Source organism: Nothoprocta perdicaria, unplaced genomic scaffold (assembly GCF_003342845.1).
Source record: "Nothoprocta perdicaria isolate Ctin4 unplaced genomic scaffold, notPer1 scaffold_66, whole genome shotgun sequence".
NCBI lineage: Eukaryota > Metazoa > Chordata > Aves > Tinamiformes > Tinamidae > Nothoprocta > Nothoprocta perdicaria.
In genome coordinates, this window is record NW_020455932.1 from 2,955,039 (window position 1) to 2,980,519 (window position 25,481).

Genomic DNA, 25,481 nt, shown 5'->3' on the forward strand with positions numbered 1-25,481 from the left:
TCCCGTGCCCCGTGCCCCGTTGCCGGTGCCGGTGTGGCGCGGGCGCTCACCAGGATGCCGTACTGGCCCTGCGTGAAGTCGGTGGCCTCTCGGGMCGGGCCGCGGATGTCGCGCAGCCGCCGCGGCTCCCGCCGCACCTTGGGCACGGCCGGCACCTTCTCCACGAACTTGAGCTTGGTCCTCTCGGGCATCGCCACCCCTGCGGGGCGGGGCACGGCGGTGGCGGCGCGCGGGGGCACGCCGGGGGTCCGGGGGGCCGGTACTCACCGCTGTAGTCCGGCGGCAGCGCGTAGCTCTTGAGGCCGGCGCGGGGCCCGGCGGCGCCGCCACCTGCGGAGCGACCGGTCAGAGCGCGGCGGGGCCCCGCGGCCGCCCCGGGGCCGGTGCCGGTTCCGGTTCCGGTTCCGGGGCCGGTTCCGGTGGCGGAGGCGCCCCGACCTGCGACGCGCGGACGGACGCACGGCACCAGCCCCGCCGCCGTGGGCGCCCTCCGGGGCTGGCTCCTGCGCCCGGCCCGGGGGAGGCGCCGGCGCGGGGCCCCCCAGCCCCCCGCAGGCCGCCATAGCACCAATGGGGAGTGCTGCTCCCCGCAGTTCAATCCGCGCTTCCTGACGGGGGGACGGGGGCCGGGTCCCGGCACCGCTGCCGGGGGTGCGTGGGCCCCCGGGCCGGCGCTGGCGGTGGAGGGGAGGGGGGCGGGGGGGGATCTCTGCTTTGCCTCGATTTACATTCTATACCATGCAGTAGCACCAAAGTTCATGAGGTGAATGGCAGCCGTGCCCGGCTACTTCCTCTTCCTGCCGCAGTACTTGCCTTGCGCGCAGCCCACGCCGCCTGCGGGATGGCACCGCCTCAGCRCCCCGGCGGCGCCTGCATCCCCCGGCACCGCCTCAACGCCCCTGGCATCACCTTAACCCACCTGGCATCGCCTTAGCCCCCTGGCACCCCCTCAACCCCTCCAGCACCGCCTCAGCACCCAGAGCATCACCRTAACGCCTTGGCATCGTGTTAAGCCTCTCGGCATTGCCTAAACTCCCCCTCTGCATCACCTTAACCTCCCCAGCACCGCATCAGCATCCCCAGCATCGCCTTAACCCCCCYGACATCATCTTAACCCCCCTGTCATTGCCTCAGCTTCCCCAGCATCGCCTAAACCCCTTCGGCATTGCCTTAACCCCCAAGCACTGCATCAGCATCCCCGGCACTGCCTTAACCCCCCAGCATCACCTCAACCTCCCTGGCATCACCCGAGCATCCCAGGCACCACCTCAACCTCCCTGGTACCACCTCAGCATCCCTGGTATCACCTTAACCTCCCCCAGCACTACCTCAGCCCCCTGGCATYGCCTGAGGACCCACTTTGGGGGCAGGAGAAGGGATTTGTCACTTACCTCTAAATCCCAAGGCGCCCAGGGCCCCTCCATAGGTCTTGGGGGGCTTTCCTGCGGGGGGCAGGAGAGAAGCGGCCKTGAGCCCCGTGCCCCAATGTGTCCCCCCTCAGCCCTGCCCGGCCGCATGGACACTCACCGCCAAATCCCAGCTGGCCGGCGACCCCACCTGCAAGTAGAGCGGGAGCCCTCAGCGCCCACGTCCCCGTGGCCACTGCTGCCGCCACCTTCCCAGCGGGAGCATCCCTGCCCTCAATGCCTTCCCTACGCCCTGGGGATGGTCCCCAGGCTGACACACACACACACACACACACACACACGCACACGCACACGCACACACTCATGCAGACTGTGCCGGTGTCCCCAGGCACCACATGGGCATCCCCGTGTGCCAGTGCAAGAGCTGAGCCGGGCCAAGTACCTGGAAATATCGGCGAGACGCCAAAGCCGGGCACTCCAGCCCCTGGGGAGAGAGCAAGAGCGTGGGGAAGCCTGTGAGAGCCCCACGCGGCACCACGTGCACCCCAAAGTGGCCGTGGGCCCCATGGGGAGGCAGCGAGGCAGCCCTGTCCGGGCAAGGGCACCCCTGGGCGCCTGCCTGGCCTTAGGGAGCCCTTGCGTGAGCGWGGCGTGAGAGCAGCGGGGCAGAGCGTGGTGGTGCCGTGGAGCCCCCTGCCCCGTGCCCACCGCCGCACTCACCTGGCTGCAGCCCCCCAGCAGCACCGAAACCTGCAGCAAGGGAGAGCGCGGGTCAGGCCCGGGMGCGCGGGGACCCCTCCTGCCCCCCGGCCCCGCGGGACCCCGCYGATCCTTACCCGCTTTGGGAGGTTTGCCGGCGGCCCCGGGGTACAAGAGTCCTRCGGCAGAGAGGGGCAGCAGGTGAGAACAGCCCGCGGGCTGCGCTCGCTGCCCCCCGGGCTACAGCCAGGGCTGGGGATATCAGCGCCCGCATCGCGGCCAGCGCTGACTCGGCACCGTCCCCTGCCCCCAGCCTGGGTACCCCAGCGGCAGCCCGGGGTACCCCTTTGGAGGGTCACCCATGCCCAGGGCACTGGTGAAGCCCCCACGATGCCCCAGCTCCCTTGGGATGGGCAGAGCTACCATGATAGCACGGAGCCTCCTGTGCCGTGTCCGGCCAGCATCACTCACCAGCACCAAGCCCACCAGGTCCAAGGCCACCAACTCCAAGGCCACCGACTCCAAGAGCACCTGCAGCAAGGAGCCAGGGTGAGGGGCTGGGGGCCAGGCCCACGGGTTGCCCCCGGGCACGGGGGCTATGGGGGCAGTTTGCAGTGGGCACAACAGCTTCACAACCTTTGGCATGCAGGGCCAGATCCATGCTGGTGGCACCTGGCCTTGTCCTTGCTGGACGGTGCCTGGGCGGAGGGACCGTATGGGACATCTCTGCTCCAGGTGGGGCCGTGGCTGGCACAGCCCCCGGGTGCCAGTTTAGGGGGCTCTACCCAGTGCCCCAGCCCCGAACGTGCCCCGGCCTTCCTCGCCCCATGCCCTTGGGGAGCACCTCGCTGCCCCGTGCACCCCCACCGCGCAGAGACCCCAACGAGGGCGCTCAGCTCCCACCGCATCATACCTGGGAGGCCACCAACCCCTGGGACACCGACACCGGGAACTCCTGCCAGAGAGGAGATGTGTGAGCCTGCATCCCCGCGCAGCTCAGCACGGGCACAGAGCACCCAAGAGGGCAGCCCTCGTCCACACGGGGCTTGGCGTGACCATCCTTGGGCCCTGGGGACCCCAACACCYGCCATGCAGCAAGGCAAGACTTGGGCCGCTCTGCGCACTCAAGGCAACCTTAGGCAGGCTGTTGGGCAGGGATCCTGTGGTCTGAAACCACCAGGTTGTTCAGTTAAGCCCAAATCCTTCACCCTTTGCCAGGGCGGCTCACGAGTGGCTAGTGGGCAGGGWCCCTGAAGCAGGCGGCATCGGGGAACTGGGTGCTGCAGGAGATGCTGGCCAGGAAAACCCTGAAGGGAAGGGCCAGCACGGCCGTGGACGCCGTGGCACAGCGGGGACACGAGCCTTGGCACAGCGAGGACACGAGCGAGAGCAGCAGCCACAGGCAGAGCAAGGCCCCGTCCACMCGAGTGTGACGGGAAGGCAGGACCCAAGGGGTGAATGGACGAGAGTGGCAGAGGACCAAGGTGGGCAAGTACGGAGGTGCCATGGGCACCCAGGGGGTGCGGGCTGGGGAAGGGTGGGAGATACGCACCGAATTTGGGAGGCTTAGCACCGGGCTGCACCCCTACTTGGGGGATGCCTGCAAAGCAAAGAAGGGCACCGTGCTTAGGCTTGTCGCCCTCACGGTCCCCACGCCGTCCCCGGCAGGGCAAAGCGGGGCACCTACCTGCTCCAGGGAGAATGCCAGTACCGGGCACTCCCACACCCGGCACCAAGCCTGGCACAGCACCGACGCCGGGCGTCACTCCTGGCACTCCAGCAGCGCCGGGCACAGCRCCCGGCACCCCTCCGACCCCAGCACCTGCAGAGAGAGGCGGCTGAGCACAGCGGCCCCGGGCAGGCTGCGAGGGACCACGGCCATCGCCTGGCCCTGCCCGACGCCACCCGTGCTGCGGGCACGCGGCACGCGCACCTGGGCATCCACGGGCCCAGCAAACAGCCAGCGTGCCCGGAGCGCTCGCAGGGCCACCCTCACCACGGGAGGAGCGGGCTGCGCCGGCCACTCACCGAATTTGGCTGCCTTAGCTGCTGCTTTGGCCGCTGCGGATGGAGCTCCGACCCCTGAGCGGAGATAGCGCGACACGGTCAGTGTCCCCATGGTCAGCCCGCCCCGGCACAGCCTGTCGCTCCTGCCTTGTCTACATTGCCCGAGGGGTGGCTGGAAGATGGACACCACAAAGGTCCCCCCCACACCCATCCTGCCCCAGAACGGTTGTTGCACCAGCCCAGCTGCCATCGTCACCTGCCCCCTGCTCCTTGGCCTCGCTGGGCTCCTTGAGGGCATCACGCACTGATGGCAGGGGAAGGTAGGGGAAGGCRGGGGTGTATTTACGGATAGGCCAGGACGCGGTGCAGGCAGTCCCCATAGATCAACAGACAGCAAGAGGACCCCATCGTTTCCTTCCCTCAGGAGAAAGGGGCTTACCTGGGATGGCACCAACACCAGGGACCAGGCCACCCACGCCAGGAGCCAGGCCACCGACACCGGGAGCCAGGCCACCAACGCCAGGAGCCAGGCCACCAACACCAGGAGCCAGGCCACCCACGCCTGGAGCAAGGCCACCAACACCGGGAGCAAGGCCACCTACTCCTGCAGAGAGAGAGGGAAAGATGAGCATGGGGAGACAGCGGGTGGGGGGGGCTGGCTGCAGCCGGGGTGGCATGGCAGGCTGGGATGTRCAGGTGGACGCATGGTGGGGCAGATGGATGCAGGTGCATGAGAAGGTGCGTGCCTGGTAGATCCAGGACCCGCTGTGCAGGGCAGCTCTCTGAAGAGCATCCCATGATGCTGGATGGGCTGGGCGCTCATCTCATGATGCCCAGACTCGCTGGGGCTGCGTGCAGCGCCCCGATCAGGGGCAGCCAGCATGCAGGCAGCAGGAGGCACGTGGCTACAGCCCGGCGAGGCCCCAGGGTCCCATCTTACCATACTTGGCTGCTTTGGCGGCTGCTTTGGCAGCAGCGGCTGCTGCGCCTGGGACTCCGACTCCTGGGGAGAGGGGGAGAGTGCGGCAGGGGCGGCCCGTGGGGCCCATGCYCTGCGGGGAGCTGCGCGTCCCCACGCTGTGCCCGGGCCCACACAGCCCTGAGCCACCGCTTTACCTCCTATTGCTCCGGGTGCCAGGCCGCCGACCCCACCGGGCAGCAGGCCTCCGACGCCGGCGGGAACGCCGACTCCGGGCAGGCGCCCTGCTCCTGCCGAGGGTCCGCGGTGAGTGCCAGGCGGCCGTGCCAGCCCGCACACCGCCCGCACCGCGCGGGGCTCCGCAACTCACCAAACGCTGCGGCCTTCGCTGCCGCCTTGGCAGCTGCAGCATCTCCTGGAGCACCTACTGCTGGGGCAGCAGAAGGGCAGGGTCAGGAGGATGAGCGAGGGCCAGCAGGACGCCGGCAGCTCCTGCCCGCCCACGGACTCACCTCCCGGGACACCAGCGACGCCAGGCACCACTCCAGGAACCCCGGCCACGCCGGGCACGCCGGGTACGCCAGGAACACCGGGAACACCGGGCACACCGGGCACACCGGGAACACCAGGAACACCAGGAACACCGGGAACGCCGGGCACGCCGGGAACACCGGGCACGCCAGGAACTGCACCAGGAACACCAGCACCAGCTCCTGCAGGCAATGAGGGGTGAGTGAGGCTGGGTCTTGTGGCAGCACCCACTGAAACCCAGGGGCAGATCTGCTCTTGTCGTAGTGCCAGGATGGGAGGGTGCTCCACCACCTTGGCCTTGGCCAAGGGAGATGCACAGCCCAGCAGGGCAGAGGCACTGGCCCTGTGTCTCCCAAGGAGACCCAGTGAGGATGTTCAGTCCACAGGAGTTTTATGAGGATAGGCCAAGACCCAGGGCGAAGCGTGACTGCAGCCCGGCTGGGCAGACAGCAGGGCCAAGCGACATCCCACCAGGCCAGCAAACCGTGCCATAGGGAAGCGGGGCAGCAGTGCTGCGTGGTGCGGCTCGTGGTGAGGCCAAGGCTCGGAGGAGAAGGGATGGATTGCACCGGGTAACTGTCAAAAAGAGCTGGCTGCTTGGACGCTAGCCAGTCTGGGAAGCTGCTTAGGGCAGCTACAGCCCTCATCTTCTGGACCTCATTTATGCAACAGAGGGAAGTGCGTGGTCGCATCTTGTGCAGGAGCCTAGAGCCAGAAAAGCTTTCTGCATGGGTCCTTGCCCTGCTATGTCCCTGGCACCGCCAGATGGACTAGGGTCAGAGCACACACTAGCTATATTTTCCCGAGTTTCTCCCTAAATTCCAGCATTCTCCATGCCACCATTGAGTTTTCTCACATGATGCAAGGGAGAAAGGAATGAAATGGAGAGGAAGGGTTGAGCTCTCAGAGGAACGCTGTCACCAGGACAGATGCTTCACAGAGGGTGCTCAGGCCTTTGTGACACCTACCGGGACGAGGCAGAAGGACCTCCTGGGACCTGGCCACTGCATCTGGCCCCACCATGCAGCCTCTTTCACTAACTCTTCATGAAACGCATGGAGCCTGCAGCTCCAGATGGAGCCTAGGGTCACTTCTGCATCCTCTTTCTGTCCAACCTTTCCTTTTCCCTGCTGCTCAGCAATCTTCCTTCTCCTTCTCTGAGCTCCTCCTCCCTGGAGGTGTTTGCGGAAGGGTTGTGCTTGTTAGAGGCCTGAGTTTTGCCAGGCCAAGTCTGGATTCACCAGAGCCTCCGTCTAACAAGATTTCCCTTCCTCGCCTCCCTCAGGTCCCAGGCTTTCCGAGGCTCTTGTTGGAGCTCACTTTTGTAACCAGGAGCAACCAGAATTGRATGAAGGATTTCTGTTGTCAGATTTCTGCTACTATAATTTGCAGATAACTGCAAAATTGGAAGAGTTAGTTAGAAATTATATCAAAAGATGTGGTCAGTTCTGGCCTGCACAGGGGGTTGGCRCATGACTTAGTCTAGTTTTGGTTGAACACCTAGGGGAAAGAAACAGATCTCACCAGAAAGCAAATTTTGGAAAGTGGTGCCCCTGGAAGGGGCTTGGGGAGTCAGCCTGGAACCAGCTGGAACAGAGACTCCCAGGGCAGAGATGCCCGGCAGGACTAATGGGATCTCAGCCCATTTGTGCGATGAGACAGAGCCCAGGTGCCCCAGACACAGGGCCAGGTCTGATACTGATGATGGAAAAAAAGGAAAAAGAAAAGGTGAGGATTCAGTCAAGACCAAAGAGGCAAGTGCAGTCTCATCCCTTTGTTCCTGCAAAGCACCAGCAGAGCTACAGCCTGCAGAAATCCCAGGAAGACAGCCAGSCCACCTTGGGGTAAAGGCAGGACGAGATGGAGCAGCTAAAGCTGGRCTGGGCACATTGACTCCCTAAATGCTTCCTCACCTTGAGCCATTCGGAGAGATCTCCAAGGGAGACCCGCCTGCTTGGGAGCGGTCTCACCCTCGTGTTGGAGGAGCGGTGGGAGATGCAGCAATGCCCCGAGGAGAGCTCCCCGGGATGACCCAGCCTCACAGTGGGATATGGGGGGAACGGGGGCTGTTCCCACTTACCAAACTTAGCTGCCTTTGCCGCTGCTGCTGCTCCTGCCGGCGTCCCGACTCCTGGGGACAACAGAGAGAGGGACCTTAGAAACCCACTTCGTGCTTCCCGCTGAGACACCAAGTGTGAGCAAAGCTCCGGGGAAGAGTCACCTGCCACCCCGGGGACACCTGCGACACCGGGCACCAAGCCAGGGACGGCGCCCACACCGGGCACTAGTCCTGGGACGCCGCCAACGCCGGGCAGGACCCCTGCACCTGGAGGGAAGCAGAGCAGTGAGACCCCGCACGCCTTGCAGACCCCGAAACGTAGCGACACGCGGTGCCAGCCGACAGCCCCGGGCACAGAGCAGCCCAGAGCAAGGTCTTGGCGAGCCTGACACCAGTGTGGAGGGAGCAACGAGAGTCCCCCCAGCTGCTGCACCACGAAACCCTCCAGGAGCACCGGGCAGGTGGGCRCAGCACTCAGGTCCCGGCAGCTCTGCCATACAGGGGGTGGACGGAGCTGCTCCACATGGAGTTGCCCCTTTGCCAACGTGAGCTCCAGGGCACACGGCCTCGAGGAGATGCGCCAGGTTTGCAGCTCTCCAACCTTGCTGCTCCCTCTCCAGCACAGGCACTGCCAGGTTACTGGGGCGCTACTGGGGCAAAGCTGCCCCTGGGCGAAGCCGGTGCAGCCAAGGGCCTTCCACAGCCCCCCTCAAACCTGCTGCTTTGCTAAGGYCCCCGGTGTCCGCACGAGCCTCCCCCAGGACGCCAGCACAGGGTGGGCAGTGAGTCCAACCTCCTCTGCAGTGCCYGGCCAGAGCCAGGCGCTGCCCCGAGGCTCAGCCCTTCCAGGGGCAACCTTCCCGCTCACGGGCTCCTGAGCTGGGCTCTGCCCYGGCTGGGAGCCCCAGCGGCTTGGACGCCACCGTGCACAGAGAGCCCCRGGAAGGCCCTTCAGGAAACACCAGCAGCACCGTCCACCCCTCGCRCGCAACCAGGCAGGGCATTCCCGGCTCCCTCCGCACAAGCCCGTGGCCTGGAGCCCACGCAGGCGTCTGGGAGCTGCTGGCAGCTGGAGGGACCTGCTGCCCCGCAAGGCCCTGCTTGCAAATCCCAGCTGCTCCCAGCGCTGACGCATTTCCTCTGGACGCTCCAATGAGCGACTCYTGGCTACTCCCTTTTCTCCTGCGAAATAGGCTTCCCCTGCCAGCAAGAGGAGCAGCAAACATGAGCGCCGCGTAACCAGCCACATCCCTCTGCTGACGAACAGCAGCTCGTTAGAGACACCATCTCCGCAGAGAGGCAGAGCGAAACCACAGCCGCTGGCAGGGCCTCCGGTCACGCAGCGCCGGCACTGTTACAGCAGAGCAGTGCGTGGCAGAGGTTTATGGCCCCGCGTCAGGACCACTGCCATGCCCACTGCCCGCGTGTCCCGTCACCCAGCTGCGGCGTCTCGGGGCGGACATCTCCGGTCACCAGGAAGGAGATGCTTTCCCAGCGCAGACAGTCAGGCCTCTGCTGCCTCCTGCCCCAGACTGAGCTGCTGAAAGCTCCCCTTGCAGGTGACAAAGCTCCTCTCCAAGCCCTGCAGGTGCAGCCTTGCTGCCCGTCCACATGCAAGAGCCCCCCCGGCTCAACAGACTGCGCTGAGCTTGCCCCAAGCAGCGGCTGTGCAGGGCCCGGGGCTGGCAGAGCACCTGGGCGGCCGCACCGGTGGGCAGCGGGTGAGCTGAGGGCACGGCAAAGCCGCGCGTCACGGCAAGCGGTGCCGCCTGCGGCGCACACGTGCTGCTCTGCTGTGTCGTGAGGCAGGAAGCACAGCAGAGAGCAAGCGTGACCCTGCCGGGCCTGGCCGAGGCACCAGCCATGCAGGCAACTCACCGTACGCTCCTGCTTTCGCTGCTGCCTTCGCCGCTGCAGCTGCCGCTGCCGGCCCTCCAACTGCCGGGGTACCAGGGGAGACAGTGAGCAGGGGGAGACGAGAGGGGCAGGAACCGCCGAGTGCCAGGGCTATCGACTCACCTCCAACRCCCGGGATGCCTCCAACGCCCGGAATGCCTCCAACGCCGGGCACCAAGCCGCCGACCCCTGGGATGCCGCCAGCCCCGGGCAGGACACCGGCTCCTGTTGCAAAGGAAAGGGGGGTCGTCAGCTGCTGGCGGGTGCAGGGTGTTGGGGGCAGGGTCCAGCGGGGAGCTCCATGCACGGCTTGCTGGGGCCCCTCAGCGCCCTACGGGTGCCCACGGCGCAGGACTCACCATATTTAGCTGCCGCTTTCGCTGCTGCCGCCTGTGCTCCAACTCCTGCAACGGCACGTGAGGAGAGGTTGAGGCCTCAGGACCATTCGTCCTCAGCCCACCCCTGTCCCACAATCYCACAGGCACTTCAGGGACCATCTCCTCCTATCAGTGGTGATGCTGGTAGGTGACCTCCTTTCTTCTCCAGGAGGTGGCATACACACCTGTCCTGGTTGTCCCCAARCCCTTGCTGGTCACCTATGATGCATCAACAGCCAATTCCCACCACCAGCCATCCAGGAGGTCCCAAGTGTCCTGTCCGAAGGCTGGGGAAACTAATGAGGTGGCTGTTCCCGCCAGGATAGAGACCCTCAAGGAAGGGTCTGTGCCACCTCCCACCCTGGAGCTGCTTGGGAAGGGAGCGCAGAGGCCACATACCTGTCCCGGTGGGGAATCCTGCCTTTCCTGCTGCGCCGAGTCCCACTCCTACCCCGCCAGGCCCAAGCCCTGCAAGCACAAAGAGAAGCGAAGCAAGGTCAGGCCCTGGGCCGAGGCAGACAGAGCAGCTTCCCTGGCCCCAAGGATTTGCCCCGCCACATCTGGGATGTGGTGGAGATGCCTGAGCCAGCTCCCCTGGCTAGAACAGGGAATCAGCTCTCCGGAGATGCCAGTTCAAATATCCCTGAGTGGAGCTGGCAGGAGCTCGGGACATGGCCTCGGAGCCAGACATGGGCTCATTACACGAGCTGCCTCCGCACAACGAGAGCTGACTGATGCTGGTGCCACTGCGTGTCTGCACGCTAATGCTTTATGGCCCTGACGTGCGGAGGTGCCAGCAGAGATGGGCTGCTTCCAGCTGGGAGGCGTTCGTGGGCATCAGACCTTCCCTTTCCCTGCCTTTCTGCCGCCAAGGAGGGCAAGGAAGGGGAAGGCACGGCCTCAGCCAGCTCCTTTGCCCCATGGCAAGCGCCTGCGCATGGCTGAGSGTGGCCTCGGCCCCGCTGCTTTGGGCACCCTTGTCGCGGGAGGAGGGCGCTCGGAGGGCAGCATCACCTTGGCCCGCACTGGGCTGCCTCGTGGAGCCACCCGTGGTGGTGCCCATGGGGCAGCCCGACCTCCGTGGCAGCCAGCGGGGGAATGAGGAGCTACAACCGTGGAGCAAGGGCTAAGAGCACTCACCATAGGGCAGCTTACCAGTGCTGTAGGGCAATCCATAGCCACCTGGAGAGGAGAAAAGGCGGCCGGTTAGCACATGCCGTGCCAGGCACGGCTGCCGGTACTCGTGCCCCCTCTGCCCCGCGGTGTAGCACCTCTTTGCCAACTGGCTGGGCAAAGTGAGCCCTCAGCCTGGGTGCTCTTTCCAAAGCCACCCATCTGGCTGCAGAATCGCTTGGGACAACCGACCCTGCGATGGAGCCAAAATCCAGGATTCCTCCACCAGCAGGAGCCTCCCTTCTCCATCGCCAAGGATTCATTCTGGAAGCAGCGGTCCCCATCCGTGGTGAGGAGCCCTTCCTTCCCTCTCCGCACCAAACACTGCAGTGCCCAAAGCCAGCTCCCAAGCAAGAGCGCGTGTTTGCAGGAGCCTCCTGCCATCCCGCTGCGGCAGGAGGCCCCCCGAGAGCCCCGCGGCCAGAGCTGTCCCCAGCTGGCTCCACGCAGGCCAGCTCCAAATGAAAGGCTTTAATTGGAATCAGGGCTCAGGAGCCTCCCGCTGAAACGTGACCTCATTAAGAGGTCAGCGAGAAGGGATGGAGCGGGATTAGGAGAGGGAACATCGTGGCTGGGGAGCGGAGGAAATTTGCTGGCCGTGCAAGCGCCTCCTCGCAAAGGGCGGGGATCCCATCGCATGGGACAGCACGGGGATGCCCGTGACTCCGCAGGAACTGCTCCCCGGAAGCGCGAGACTCTCTGCCTCCTGGCTCCCATGGGCTCCGGGTGCTCCCRGAGAGCTCACAGYCCGAGGACGGACCTCACCGGGTGCYGACCATGGGCGTGYGGAGCTGCAGGTGGAGAAAGGGAGGCGCCGGGATGTCTCCTGACACCATGGACTGGAATGGGCAYGGGAGTGTCTCTCTCCATGAACCAAGCCCTCTCCAGCCACACGGGGCCATGGGAAGGGGTGGTGAGGCTGGGATTGCCTGGAGCCAGGATGCTATTGCTCATGAAATGAGTGTTTTTTCGAATCGGGGGTGCTCTCCCCTCCTACGAGCTAACATGTGYGGACCAGATTTCTCCCTGCCCTGCCAGGCTTTCCCAATAGGTCCCACACAAGCACAAGTTCTCTGGAAAGCTGAGGCTTTTCCGACAGCGTCAGCCACGAGGCGGTTGCCAGCAGGAGCAGACTCCACAGAGCCACGCACGAACCCCCGCTCCYGACGGGCACCCCTCGTGCCAAGCGCTTGGCAGCCCCCGGGAGCCACCAGCTGGGAAGAAGGGGCCTCATTCACCACCACGTTGGCAGCATCCCGTGCACACGCAGCCCACGCGGTGCCTCTTCTCGCCAGGCCTKAGCCCAGCTCTCCACCGTCCCGCAGCCACGTGCAAGAGCACGAGAGCCGCGCAGGAGAGCACTGCCCTGGCACCAAGGGCTGGCACCACCAAGGGCGCTAAGGGCTGGCAGCTCTGCTGTCTGGCAAGAAGAGGGCTTTTCCCACACGGACCCCTGYGGCCGGGCACCGGGAAGCAGGTCCCTTCTGCAGGGTACTGGGTGGAAGCAGGACTGGAGCCACACGTTCAGGAAACAGGCAGTGTCCACCCCTGGGGCCTGGGATCCTGGACAGCRACGTGGTCCTKGGAGGGATKGAGGGAGGGAAGGAAGCCGCTGCCCKGCTCCTTAGCGAGGGCAGCACAGAACGGGAGCTGGCTGAGACATCTGGAGCAAGCCGTCAAAAARAGGAGACTTTCCACTAAAAATTGCTATTTTCAGTGATGTCCCCTTGGCTCCTTCGTTCTGGACCCGTGCTCGCCAACTGCTGCCGCTCCCACGCAGCACTAGGKTATGCAGAAGACAGGGATGTAACACATCTTTTGGCAGCCCCTGGTGTGTCTCCAAGCGCTGGCACCTGCCGTCCCAGGAGCACATCGTCACGTTCACCCTGCTCCAGCCAAGCGCCAGGACAGGCAGCCTAGCATGTTCCCACCGGCCAGCCCCAGGGCTCGGGAGGGACAAAACAGGATCCCCCGGCTCCTCGGGAGCGACTCGAGTGCCAAAGAGCGCTCAAGAGCTGAAACCAAAGCCAGCGACACTGCTTCTGCGGGGAGAGGAGCAGCGCCTTGGCCGAGCGGAGCGGGATGCTCCGAGCACGGCCTAGGGGACGGGCTTCCCGTGCCAGGCGAGGGAGGGGGGACAGCTCCCGCCCGCGGAGCGCYGCGCGCGGCCGCTTGGCTACCTGCGGGGCCGTCTTCCCTGATTTATTAGTGGCAGCTCCCCAGTAAGTGGGTCAGYGGCGGCGGCGCCCCATCCGGGCTGCGGGCCACTGGTGGGGCCGCGCGGGACGGCGCCAGGTGCGGCGCGCGCCGCGAGCACCAGGCACCCCATGAAAGGCAGTCTGGGGCAGCGGCTCCGCCGGAGCGGCCGCGCTGCGGCTGCGAGGCCAGACGCTATCCGATCTCTGCAGGGCTGCGCAGGAAGAGAGCGGCCCTAATGAGTGTAACTCTGCCTCTGCGGGAGGAAGTCGGGGCCGTTCAAGTATTTCTGCCTCTCGCGGCCATGGGCCCCAGCAGGGGAAGTCGCAGGAGCTGCTGCGCGTGGCGCTCCTGTCTGGGTGGGTTCTGGTCTCTGCGAGGGGCTCCGCTACCTGGCAATGGGGTCCCCGTGGTGGAGGCTTCTCTGATAGCCTGAATTTTGTTCAGCGAGGCCGGGAAAGGACCACGGATCTACTGTGGTCCAGCAACCCAGTCTGGCTCTGGCTTCCCTCCTCCTGCCCGGCATGTCTCGGGTGTGCACCAGCAGCACGGTGCGAAGCACCCCGTCACCGTTGTCCCTCCTGCTGCTTTGGGGTGCAGCAGCCCCAGGAGGGGTGACCCGCATGCCTGTGCCGCTGCTGGTGCCACTGCTCTGTGGCACCGCCTGTCCTGCTATGCTCCCGACGTGGGTGCTGCACGCTGGGGATGGGGCTGAGCCTACAGGGCAGGCCTAGCATTGCCCAGGGCTGGGAGACGGGGKTCCCTGCAGGTGGTCCTTAATACGAGGTCCCTATTAAGCCTCCCCTGGGAAGGGCCTGAGCCTCACGTGCAGTGGGAAGGGTGACCTGCCTGGGGTTGGGGCCTTGGCAAGGCTCTCTGAGAGGGCACATCCTTTCAGGACCAAATGGTCCCCTGAAGACAGTGCCCAGCACAACCCCTGTCCGAGCCTCAGGAGCTGCCAAGAGCAAATGGTCCCTCGAAGGGCTGTTCCTAACATCAGGAGGGCGCTCTGGGAACAGCTTTGGTGGCCTGGCCCAAAGCAAGTCCCCAGCACTTGCCTATTCTCCCCTTGCAAGTCCTGGCCTCTGGAGGACAGCACCTCCTCCTCCTCATGGGCTTGCACAAGCGCTGCAGCAGTGTCCTGGCAGCCCCCTGAGGGCTGCAGGACGGAGGGCTGCAGCTGGGCCTCGCTGCCACCAGGGCCTYGTTACCTCCTGCTGCCCCCGGGCCGGAGCTGGCACTGCCCGGCCCTGCGGACCCAAAGACACCCTGAGGACAGTCAGAATAAATCCATGTCTGTCTCCTGGCCCTGTCATGAGAAGGGGCCCTCACCTGCACCCCTGTTGGCTGTGGCAGCTTACCTGGGAGCTTAGGAGCTTTGATGGGATACCCCAGAGGGACACCGGGCTGCTGGCCTCCAAAGCCTCCCAGTCCTGTAAAGCCAACAGCAGACTCTCACCTGGAGCCGCGCGCCCAGGCTGCCACCCAGTCCGTGTGAGAAGGGAGTGTCCAGGGGCACCCGGTTCCCCAGCCACAGCAGAGCAGAGCAGGTGGCTCGGGAAGCGCTGAGGCACCTTCTGGTGTGTGGAGACCATGGCCATGATGAGCAGGTTTGGGAAAGAAGAGAAGAGCAAGCGAGACAGAGAAAGGCACTCACCAGGGATTCCTGCAAAGGCTCCTCCCACGCCTAGAAGGAAACACAAATTCATGAGTCTCTGGGTTCATCCATGGAAGTCCAAACTCATCCCTTGCAGGGCTATGTGCCCTCAGCTGGTAGTCAGCCCATGCTTGCCCCAAATGCCCTGCCACCCTCCTCAGAGCTGCAGCCCCATCTGAAAAACCCTCCCCAGCAGGAGCCCAGGCCTGGACCCAGTGCCCCTGGGGTCACCAGAGGACCTGCCCTAGATACTGGAGTAGGAGGAACATACCTGGGGCTTTTGGCTTGACTCCAGCACCAGTGGGTACTCCGGGCAGCACCCCGACGCCGGGGAAGCGGACACCTAGGGCACGGARCAGAGAGGCTGGTGAGCACGGCGGGCCCTCACGGCTTTGCCTTCTGAGCTGGTAGCCAAGACACGGAAAGGCCCCTGCACCCTCCCCCGGTGCAAGGGAGAGAGCTCCCCATGACCTTGCTTCTGCCCTGGCCCAACTTGTGCTGTGCACACTGCCCTCGGTGCTGCCGGCTTCCCAGATTTCCCCCTGCTCCCCCTGCTTGCTACCCACTGCCCCCGAGTCCTTCGCACCCTTCCCGGRCGCAGGGTTCACCTGGTGTCACACTGCAGCCAGGTGCAGCCGGTGTGACAGTGCCTCCTCATGCCCGCTGGAACAGCTGCCGTGCCCCTGCCTGCCAGGCTGGCAAGTGTTTGCCCTCTGCTCTGGGAACGGCTGTTGGCTGCAGTGGCTCTGAGTGCCCCTTGGGTATGCGGAGCCCACAAGCAGCCGGAGCCCATGGTATTTAAGGAGCCCACCCTCCYTAAATACCATGGGCTCCATGGTATATCCAAGCCAAGGCAATTTCTYCTGCCCTGGATGACATGGTGCAGGGGCTTCATGCAACCTGGGGCTCCCTTCTGGGCTGCTGCCCTCCCATGCCCTGGCCTGTGATGTCCACTGTGTCCCAAATCTGGCCAACACACCCTTCCAACCACCCTTCTCCTTCATGGCCTCCTCTTAGGGATAACCCTAACCCCCTAAGCCTAAACCCCTAACCCTACCCCCTCGCAGTCCCTCTGCTCTCACAGGGGGATGTTCTGGCCACYGCTCTATGTTCTACCCTTGGGCCTGTCCAATTTGCTTCACCAAGGTGCTGCAGGCTGGAGGTGAAGTTTGGCCCATTCAGACACCGACCCTCTGGCAGAGCCTCACATTGGCCTGGCTTGGCGGTGATTTTTTTTCCTATCCTTTTACCAATGTCTTTCATTATAACTTTTTCAGACATGGAAAGGCATTCCTGACGAGCAGCACGCTTCTCATTCTGACAATGTCGAAACATCTTGTTTTCACAAGTTTTCCTCCCCAAATTGCTTTGCAGTGAGGAATTCCTGTCCTCCGCCACCTCCCCCCACTTCTTCCCACATGGCCTTTGGCTGAGCAAGTCATCCCTAGCAAGGTCCATGCCAAGTGCTCTGAAGTGTCCGGCACTAACGCCTCTCGCTCCCACGGAGCTTGGCATGAGATGCTTGGAGACGCCAGCTCCTGCCTTTGGCGTCACAGAGGTACTGCTGAAGCCTCCGCAGGCTGGTTTGCAGCAGGGCTGCAGCGGGGAGGGCAGTGACCTGGCAGGCACCGGGCCCGGGAGCTTTGAAGAGGATGCTCCGCACGGCCCAACCTCGCCAAGTCACCGGTCCCGTTGTGGGACTGTGCAGAGCCCTGTGTGCGGCAGGGACCTGTCTGCAGCAGGGTGGCAGGAGAGGGCTCTGCTGGCCCTGCAATAGCAGGTCATAGGGCCCTCACCACCCAGAGCACCATAGGAAGCTGGGGCCGTGGCGCGGGATGCAAGCTCACCTGCTCCGGGGAGCACGCCGCCCGGGAACGCTCCGGGAATCCCAGCACCTGCCGAGCAAGAGCAAAAGAGCGGTGAGCCCCCGGCCAGAGCCCTTCCCAGAGCTTGGCCCACTCCTGGCCACGACCTACCTGGTACCTTGGGGGGCTTCCCTGCTGCGCCAGCCCCAGGCTGCACCCCACCCGGGGGCACCACTGCACCTGCAGGGTGGCAGAGAGCCCATGAGTGCCGACCCACAGCAGACGCACACACTCCTATTCCTCTGCCCTAGGTAGGGCTATGCCCAGGGACCCAAGCAAGCTTGGGTTTGGGGTATACTCTACCTGTGGAGACCCCGAGGCCACCAGGACCACCGACTCCACCCAAGCCACCAATGCCACCGACACCACCAAGTCCAGCACCTGAGGCATTGGGAAGAGGAGACTGCAGAGTCAGATGCCCACCCTTGGGCTATGGGTGGCCACATGTGTTGAAGGAAACAAGGATTTCATTGTCAGTGCTCTGGGGTGAAGGGGACATCCCAAGCCAGCAGCGAGGAAAGGTCTCCCCCTCGGGCAAAGCCTGGGCATGGCAGCCTGCTTCCCAGGGCAGGGTGCTGAACCATGCTTTTTCTTGCCTCATGGTTCAGCCTTGGTCAATGCTCTTTTTTGGCATGGTTTCCACAAGAAAATTTGCCATGGTTCCTCTGCCTCTCTTCTGCCACATCCCTGGCAGGGATGTCACAGAGCACAACACCCACATCTGCTCTCCCTGTGGCCTCCAGAGGAAAGAGCGGCTCATCCTGAGAAGCCAAGGCTCAGACAAGCTACCTGCAGCRTGTCAGAACATGCTATTGCCTTGCCCAGGCCCTACAGCTTAACTAGGTAGTACAAGCGGTGTGTGGTGCTGGTACTACCCCCAACCCAACCACCTGGCCCTTGTAGCATCTCCAAGGGTGCCATGTGCACTCACCAGCTTTTGCAGCAGCTTTAAGGGCAGCTGCAGATGCAGCACCAGGGAAGGCACCACCAGGGAAGACGCCTCCCGGGAAGAGGCCTGCAGCACCTGCAGTGGAGAAGGAGAACCAGCATCAAACCCCTGAAGGCCAAGAGCGGCTGGAGGCCGGGGCCGGAGCCTCCCAGGGGCAGGTCTCCCAGCATGGCATAACCTCTGGGCTGTTCTGGTCACTTCAAAGAGGGGAAAGTGCTTGGGAAGGGCAGTATGCCATTGTCCGTACAGGAGGATGATGAGGCAGGGGTGCCGTGGCGGGCCTGGGAGCAGTGGGAACGCCAGGGCTGAGATTAGTCTGTGCAAGGCTGTGGTTAGGAGGGGCCTGCAGCAGGCCATGAGCTGGGGCCCTGGCTTTGCAGGTGCTGGCTGGGCTGGTGCAGGTGACTTCTCTCCCTGCTGATGTGGGCCATGCTGGGCCCACCTGCCCTGCAGGTGCCTGTCCTGACCTGTCCTTGCGCCTTGGCTGCCTACGCTGCCGCGCTCGCCAGGCTCCCTGCAGCTCTGGGAACACCGGCCGGGCCGCCTGCRGGCATCGTCCCTCTGCCAGAGACCCCACAGGGACCGCGGGTGCTGCCACCTCCTCTCCTAGGCTGCTTGGGACAGCAGGCCCAGCCTCCCTGTGGGATGCRCAGGGTCAGAGGTGCTGGAGTGGCGATGTTGGGGACCATGGGTGGTCACCCATCCCTTGGGGTGGGAACGTGCTCAGTACAGGCACCTGGTGAGCACCGGAAGGGACACATGCTGTCCCCAGGAGGTCTCTGGGGACAGGACGTTGCACCTGCGGCGCGGGGGACGGTGCCCAGCGCGCTGCGCTCACCTGGCTGCAGGCCAAGCCCGCCGACTCCCCCGAGGCCTCCGACCCCTGGAAAGAGAAGGGGGTGAAAGGGGAGGGCACTGGGGCTGAGCCCAGGTGTGGGGAGCCCCAGGACAGGCCCAGGGGAGACCCGGGGCCCCGCTCTGCTCGCCYGGGCCGGTCCCGTGCAATCAGGGCCGCGGTCTCCAGCTGGCGTGGTGGCCTGCGGGCTTCCCCTGGAAGCCACTCGGGAAGGCTGCTGGCCTCCTCTTGCTCCGTGCACAGGGCAGGGCCGGCTCGCAGGGCTTCCAGGAGCCCCTGCCAGGCACTGGGATGCACGCGGAGAAGCCAACGAAGGGCTGTCCCACCAGGCTTGGTGGAGCAGAACYGCCCGGCACTGTGGCCGCCACCATGTCCCGGATGGTGGCACTGCCGGAGGATGTCCGGGGACACACAGAGCAACCAGAGGCAAAACCTGCCGGTCCCACGGCCAGGCGACAGGCACGGGGGACACAAAGGGGACTGGGGACGYGCACAGGTCCCTGCGTGGCAGTGCCCTGCGCCCCAGCCCCGCTCCCGCTGCCGTCCCGCTCCGCTCTCCCTCGCCCGCCCCCCACCCTGCAGGGCCAGGAGGGGATGGAGCCGAAATGTTTATGGCTGAGGAATGAGTCCCTGCGGCTCCGGCCAACGCCGCTTTCCAACATCTGGGCCTAATCACCACTCGCTCCCTCCAGGCGCAAATTCCACTGCCTTTGGCTCATGGCGCGGACACCGCTCCGGCTGGGGCTTCGCGGCWGCACAGCGTTTGGTTTTAATTACGCAGAAATAAAGGGCCTTGTTTTTCTTTCCACACACTGAAATCTGAGCAAACGGAGGCTCAGGCCCCCGCCTGGGGCTGGCCCTGCSGCGCAGACGGGCCGGCCACGGCCGAGTGAGCCTCGCTGCGAGCRCCCGGCACCTGGCACGGCGCAGAGCCCCCGGCCTCTGCCGGGAGCAACGTCTCCACCTGGGCCTCCCTGCACATGGGGCTGCGGCTCCTGCATCCGCACCCGAGCTGCAGGGAACCTTGCAGAAGGTGCCTATCCGCGAATCCAGCCCAGCAGAGGGGATGCCAGCATCCCATGGGCACTGGCTCCGGCCAGGGCCGGGCTGAGCGCAGGGCTCATGTTCCGGGGCTTAATGTCTTTGCTGAGCGGAGGAGCCTTGGGGCAGGGCTGCAGGTTGCAAGGACCCGCAAGTGGCTCCGTGATGTCCCACAGCCCCGGGGAACACGCGAGGCTGGGGGTCTGGATGGCCTGGAAGGAGGCATCGTCCCGCCCAAGCAGCGGGTGATGGAAGCAGGTCCCTCAGCGCTCGCAGGAGCTTTGCGCGGGTTAGTGTGTGGGGCAGGGGTGGAAAGCAGCAGGCTGGCGACTGTCCTAGCCAGGAGCGTGGCATGGGAAGGGAAGCCCTCAGCCTTGGCCACGCAGGAGAAAGGAAGGAGAGCAGGTGCTGGGAGACAATCCGTCCCCTGCCGCTTGCCCTGGGCGCTGGCCCCCGTCGCAGCTGGCTGGGGCCAGCACGAGAAACAAGGCGGCCCTCCTTACCTGCTTTGAGAGGCTTCCCCGCAGCCCCGAGCCCTGCGGGAGAGCAGGAGAGAGCAGTCAGCGCCGTCCCTGCCCGCCGCGCGGCTCCTTCCCCTGGGACCCCTTGCCTGGCCCCCGTGCAGGAGCAGCGGTTCCTCCCAGCGGAGGGTCAGCCCCCCACCCTGGAGCCCCCCACGGYGCAGCCCATGCAGAGGGCGCCTCTCCATCCCTCCTGCAGCAGCGCGAGCGAAGGGACCCGGTACTCACCTGCTCCCAAGCCTCCAACCCCAGCACCTGCAAACAAGGGCACAGCTTTAGCTCGGGCTCCTGCAAGCTGCCTCTGGCCCCCCTGCCCTGCCAGGCTCCCAGGGGTTGATCAGAGATGGATCAGTGGGGTACAAGGGGCACATAGGCATAGGGTGTCCCCTGAGGTGTCCCCAAGCAGCTGGCTGGAGCATTCAGGCGAGACTGTGACCTCCAAGCACAAGCCCCAAGTCTTAGCCCCCCATGGCAGGTCCTAGCAGTGGGTAGGTGACAGCCCAGGGCTGGTGGCTCCCAGCACACGCCTGGCACAGCCGCACAGTGCCTTGTGCCATGGGACTGGGGCCAAGCTGCTTGACCAGGCACCCTCAGCTACTCCCAACACCATTAACAGGCCCCCTGAGGCTGCCCTTCCATCATGCTCAGACATGCCCTGGCTACTGTCCCCATAAGCATTTGCCCTGGAGATGCTGTCTCATCCTTACAAACAGGGAGATGCCTCCCCGCTGCATTGCCTGTTCCCTACCTTGYTGCCCCCTTACCTGGGAAAAAGCCTCCTCCTGGGACCCCTCCTCCAGGGATAGCACCAGGGACCCCTGCAAGAGAAGAATCAGTCACTGAAAGCCCCACAAGGACCCAGGCCTCTAGTAGGCCTAGGCTGGTGGTACTTCCCAGGGACCTGCTCTTTACAGAGGGCATGCAACACACAGCTCCAGGGTGAGGGATCAAGGGCTGCTCCCTGTCTTCCCTGGCACCTCAGCTTCCCTAGTGATCATGAGGAAAAGAGCTGCCCCAGCTGGGAGCCGGGGCAAAGAGCTTRGTGGAGGGGTCAGCAAGACACGGTCCCTAAGGGTGTGAGGGAGACTGGGCCTGGCACTGAGCACGTCTGGCTGGTATCCACCTCTGTGCCCATAGGCAGTCCCATATCACAAATAGAGCCATCATCCACCATCTTTTAGCTTCATATGGCTCTGGCGGGGATKGGTTGGCGTCCTACATTGCTCAAATACAGGGGTCATCTCAGTTAATCCCCACAGCCCATGTGGGTCCCACTCAAGCTTCAGGAGATGGCTCGGGGACCCAACAAACGCATTTCCTGCTGGGCCTGCCTCCTTCTAGCCATCCATGCAATGCCAAGACAGTGCCAAGTTGCTCGTGCTCAGAGCTCCTGCTCAGACACCATGGGGATGCTTTGGGAGCAGTGGCCTTGATCCTGCCTGTCTGCTGCAGGCAGTGACCTGGATGGTCCAGCCTGTGCCAACAGTGAGGCTGGCGGAGAGGTACYGTGGAATGGGGGCACTCTCAGGTCCTCGGTGGGTTGGGAGTGCTGTGGGGCAGCGGGGCTTGGGCACTGTGGATCTCGCGGTGGAGGCTGCAGTGCGGTGGGGTTTTCATGGAGTCTGCTGCACTGCAAGGTTATCAGTGGGGCTGGCAGCAGTGTTAGAGGCGCTGCAAGGTGTGTGCTTAGGTTTGCAGGGTGGTGGGGCTGAGGGCCCACCTAGGTGAGCAGGCAGGTGCCAAGCGGGCACCTGGGTGGCAGAGCCAGCTTGGCAGGATTTGATGGCTCCCAATTTGATGCTTCTCCTTCTAGCACCCACCAGATGTGGTGCGAATGCCAGGCACAGCCCTGTGCCCACCCCTGGCACCCCCTGGCAGCTCAGCACTCCCCTTGCCTCCACTCACGTGTGTCCCTGCCCCACGTGGTACCTGTGACGGCCTTCGGCTGGACTCACGACTCAGCCACACAGGGTGGGTGTCAGGAGCCRCAAAAACACACGCACACAGAGGACACGTGTCAGCACACACGCACATCACTGGACGTGCATGGACAYGCATCAGTTAAGCACACATGCATGGACACTTGTGAGGACATGCACACACAGGACACCTGTGTCACATGCAGGTGTCAGGGTGCACACACCTGCACAGCACAGGCTCCAGGACCGGCGCACACAGGACGTGTGTGTCAGGATACAGGTGGATACACAGAGCACATGTCAGGATACACACGGAGGACACGTGAGGACACACGTGGGACACACCAGGATTTCCRTGTGCAGGCATCAGACACTCACATGAGCGTGCACAGTGCTGTGCTGCAGCACGGCTCCCAGGACTGTCCTCTCCAACCTGTCACTGTCCCCATGACACCCACACCTACCGCAAGGATGCCAAAGAGCGGCACGTGGCTCTGCGGCACCAGAGCTGCCTCCTTCTGGGAGGCCAGGGCTTCTGGCTGCCTATGCAGGAGCTGAGGACCACCCCAGCGGGCCAGGGACCGCAGCAGCAACAAGCCCAGCGAGTCCATACCCCTTGGGTGTGGGCTGCCCAGCGTGGGGCTGAGCCTGACAGGGATCAGGTCCAGCCTTCAAACAGCTGATCTCACTTGGAGCGGGATGCAGGGCTGATGAGAGGCTGCGGCGAGCCAGAGGCAGCACTCGCTGCCCTGCCCCGCCGTCTGCACGGCCGTCTCGCCCCTGCGGCACGGCACGGCACGGCACGGCACGGCCCTGCCCAGGGAGGCAGCCGGCCAGCATTTAAGAAACCCGCTCCTTATCCCAGAATGTCCCCACCCCCTTAGCCCTCCGAGCTAGGAAAAAAACAAATGCCAGGTTTTTGCTTGTTTCCAAACAAACTGGGGGCGCCTGCGCATCGGCATCCTCCCCTGCGCGGCGGGCTGGGAAGGGGCAGGAAGGGAAGGCTGCGCCGGGCTGCGGGGGACGCTCCGCCGCCGGAGCCARAGCCGAGCGCGCCGCCGGGAGCTGCACACACGCCCGGGCAGCGGGATGCCCACGGCCACCGGCCACCAGCGAAGCAGAATGGCCCCTGCCAGCGGGGAGCCTCCAGCGGCGCTCGGACCCCTGCAGTGCCCCCAAGCCTCCCGGCCTCCTTCGCCACCAGGCCGGTGCTGGGACGCTGCTGGGAATGCAGAGCGGGGCACGCTGAGGACCCAGGCGCCAAGCTGAGCTCAGAGACCTCATCTCTGGATGGTCAGAGACCTCGAGGGGAAGCCAGGATGAAGCTGGAGGCCCAAATAGCCCATGGCCTCCCTAGGGACAGGATAGCAGTCCAGGTGAGGCCACCCTGGGGCTGCAGCTCTCCTTACCTGATACCTGCCCGGGGTGACAGCCCCTGCCTGCCTGGGCACTTGTGGCCCCTACCAGGCAGGTTCCCCAGCTGCTGCTGCAGCTGTGGTCCCACCACCCCTGCCTCCAATGCCTGGGGAGCACAGTGGTGGCCTCCGGCAACACGACTCTTGCACAAAGCATCTCCCAGGTACTGTTCTGACTCTTGCCTAGACTGGCTCTGTGCTCATCCCAGCCCCTTGATTTGAGGAAGGTGTGTGTGTTTGGGAGGGTTAAAGAGGGCATGTCCGCCTCATAACACCAGGAGCTAGGTGCTCATTAGCCTCTGCCTCATTAGCCTCCTCCACGCCCAGGCAAGGAGGCTGAGAGGGACAGCAGGTCTTGGCACAAGCCCGGGTTTCCATGACTTTTGCACAGTCAGAGACTTTTGCAGCAGTGTGTCAGAGAGGCTCTTCCAGGTTTAAGGACACGACGGGTTTGCTCAGAAGTGCAGCAGAAGGCTGATCTGCCCTGGCTGCTTCTCCCTGGCTTGACAAGAGCAGCTCTGCTGACATATGCGGTCAGCAGCAACACCTGGTGTTGTAAAGACTCTTGGACAAGCCTCCGTGGGCCCTCTTTGCTGGCATTGAAAGCTGGTGCTGGAGCCCCACAGAGCTGGGTGCCCTTCCCAATGGGGAGGCAGGGCTCTGGCTGCCAGGTTCACAGGGTTCTCCTGCCCTCTCAGGACTCAGGCCATGGACCAGACTTACTAGGCAAATTCAGTCCCAGTGATGGTTCAAGGCAGCCCTTGCCTTGTCTCTAGCTGCATCACGGGGCTCTCTGAGGGCTCACCGAGCTATAGCAATCATTATTCTTCCACTGATGTCCGGGTTGTGTTCACCTGGCCATGCTTAGCATGGTCTAAGCCTGGCCTTTCATCGGAGCCTTGGACCTGCTTCCTGGCTGCAGGCAGGAGTTGGTCTCTCTAGCACAGCTCAGAGGTCTCATCTCTGGCTTTGGGTACTCTCCCTGAGCATTATATATGCTCAGCCCCATATCACGTATTATTATATATATATTATACCTCTCAGCTTGGGGAAAGCCAGGTGCCTCTGGGGCTGGGGTTAAGGACTCAGGCTCAAGTCTTCCTGTGTTCTCCACAGTGATGTCCAGGGCTGTGCTCATGTCTTTGCTCTGTGGCTGGGGAGCAAGTCCACAGGCCTGACAAGCACTGGGGCAGTCAGCAGCACCAGGAGGAACTTCACCGTCTGTTCAGAGGAGAATTTGCATCCGAGCGTGCTGTGCTAGCTGCATTACGGTTTATTTCAGGATCTGGCATGCAGACTTCTTCTCTAAAACCTGGACTTCTTCCTCCATAGCGCTCTCTATCATTTGATCGCTATTTCTATCATCTGTGCAATGCTATTATCTACACTATTTTTACTAACTGCGTTATGACTTGCAGATTTCTTTACGAGTAAGAAATACAGATGTTTTCTGGGGTCAACATCTTATTTTCCTCTCTGTAGAGACAGGAACAGGCTGGAACGTGCACGGTAGGCCACGAGCGCACCGCCTCGCTCCTGCCGCTGCCTGGAGCCCTCCTCGCCCCCAGCCAGGCCGCCAAACATCCGATTCGTCAGCAGACCTCACTGTCCTCCCCGCGCGTGCGGGAAATCGTTCCTGAAGGAGGCTCAGCAAGGAGCCGCTGGAGATATTTCCCTCTTTCCTCACATTTCTGTTTTCTTTTCGGGGAGAAGCAGTTTTGGAAACACGCGATCTCCAGGCAACTGCCTGGCACGCGCTGAACCCGAGCTGCGTCCTGACCCGAGCCCGGGTAGCAGCTCGAGACGCGGGCCGGGGGGAGGCCGGGCCTCGCGGGGGGAGCCGCGCGGCAGAGCCTGGCTCCGGCCCAGTCCCTGGGCTGCCGCCTCCGTTCCTGAGCGCGGAAAGCCCCTTGTGAACGAGCCGCATCCCGCAAGGCATTTGCCGAGGGAGCGGCCCCCCGGGCCAGGGTCTCCAGGAGGTTTAGTGCAGGGGAGGGGAGATGCCGTCCCCCGCTGGTCAGCAAGAGCTGGAGA

At 64.0% G+C, this 25,481-nt stretch overlaps 1 protein-coding gene across 1 annotated transcript; it reads right to left on the reverse strand.

Moving 5' to 3' along the window:
* Positions 1–714: 714 nt before the first annotated feature.
* On the reverse strand, positions 715–22,643 carry ELN (elastin). The gene is made up of 31 exons (XM_026050155.1): positions 22,497–22,643; positions 20,878–20,931; positions 20,342–20,368; positions 20,096–20,128; positions 18,534–18,578; positions 17,678–17,770; positions 17,050–17,127; positions 16,858–16,897; positions 16,729–16,776; positions 15,153–15,224; positions 14,882–14,911; positions 14,586–14,657; positions 10,996–11,037; positions 10,255–10,323; positions 9,609–9,703; positions 9,461–9,520; positions 7,604–7,654; positions 5,501–5,705; positions 5,014–5,076; positions 4,513–4,677; positions 4,095–4,148; positions 3,754–3,888; positions 3,619–3,666; positions 2,980–3,021; positions 2,538–2,597; positions 2,204–2,245; positions 2,088–2,117; positions 1,810–1,851; positions 1,528–1,557; positions 1,392–1,442; positions 715–834 (listed from the first exon to the last, which is right to left on the reverse strand). Exons 1-31 carry the CDS (start codon positions 22,641–22,643, stop codon positions 785–787), a joined length of 2,073 nt encoding a protein of 690 aa, XP_025905940.1. The 3' UTR covers positions 715–784.
* Positions 22,644–25,481: the final 2,838 nt, after the last annotated feature.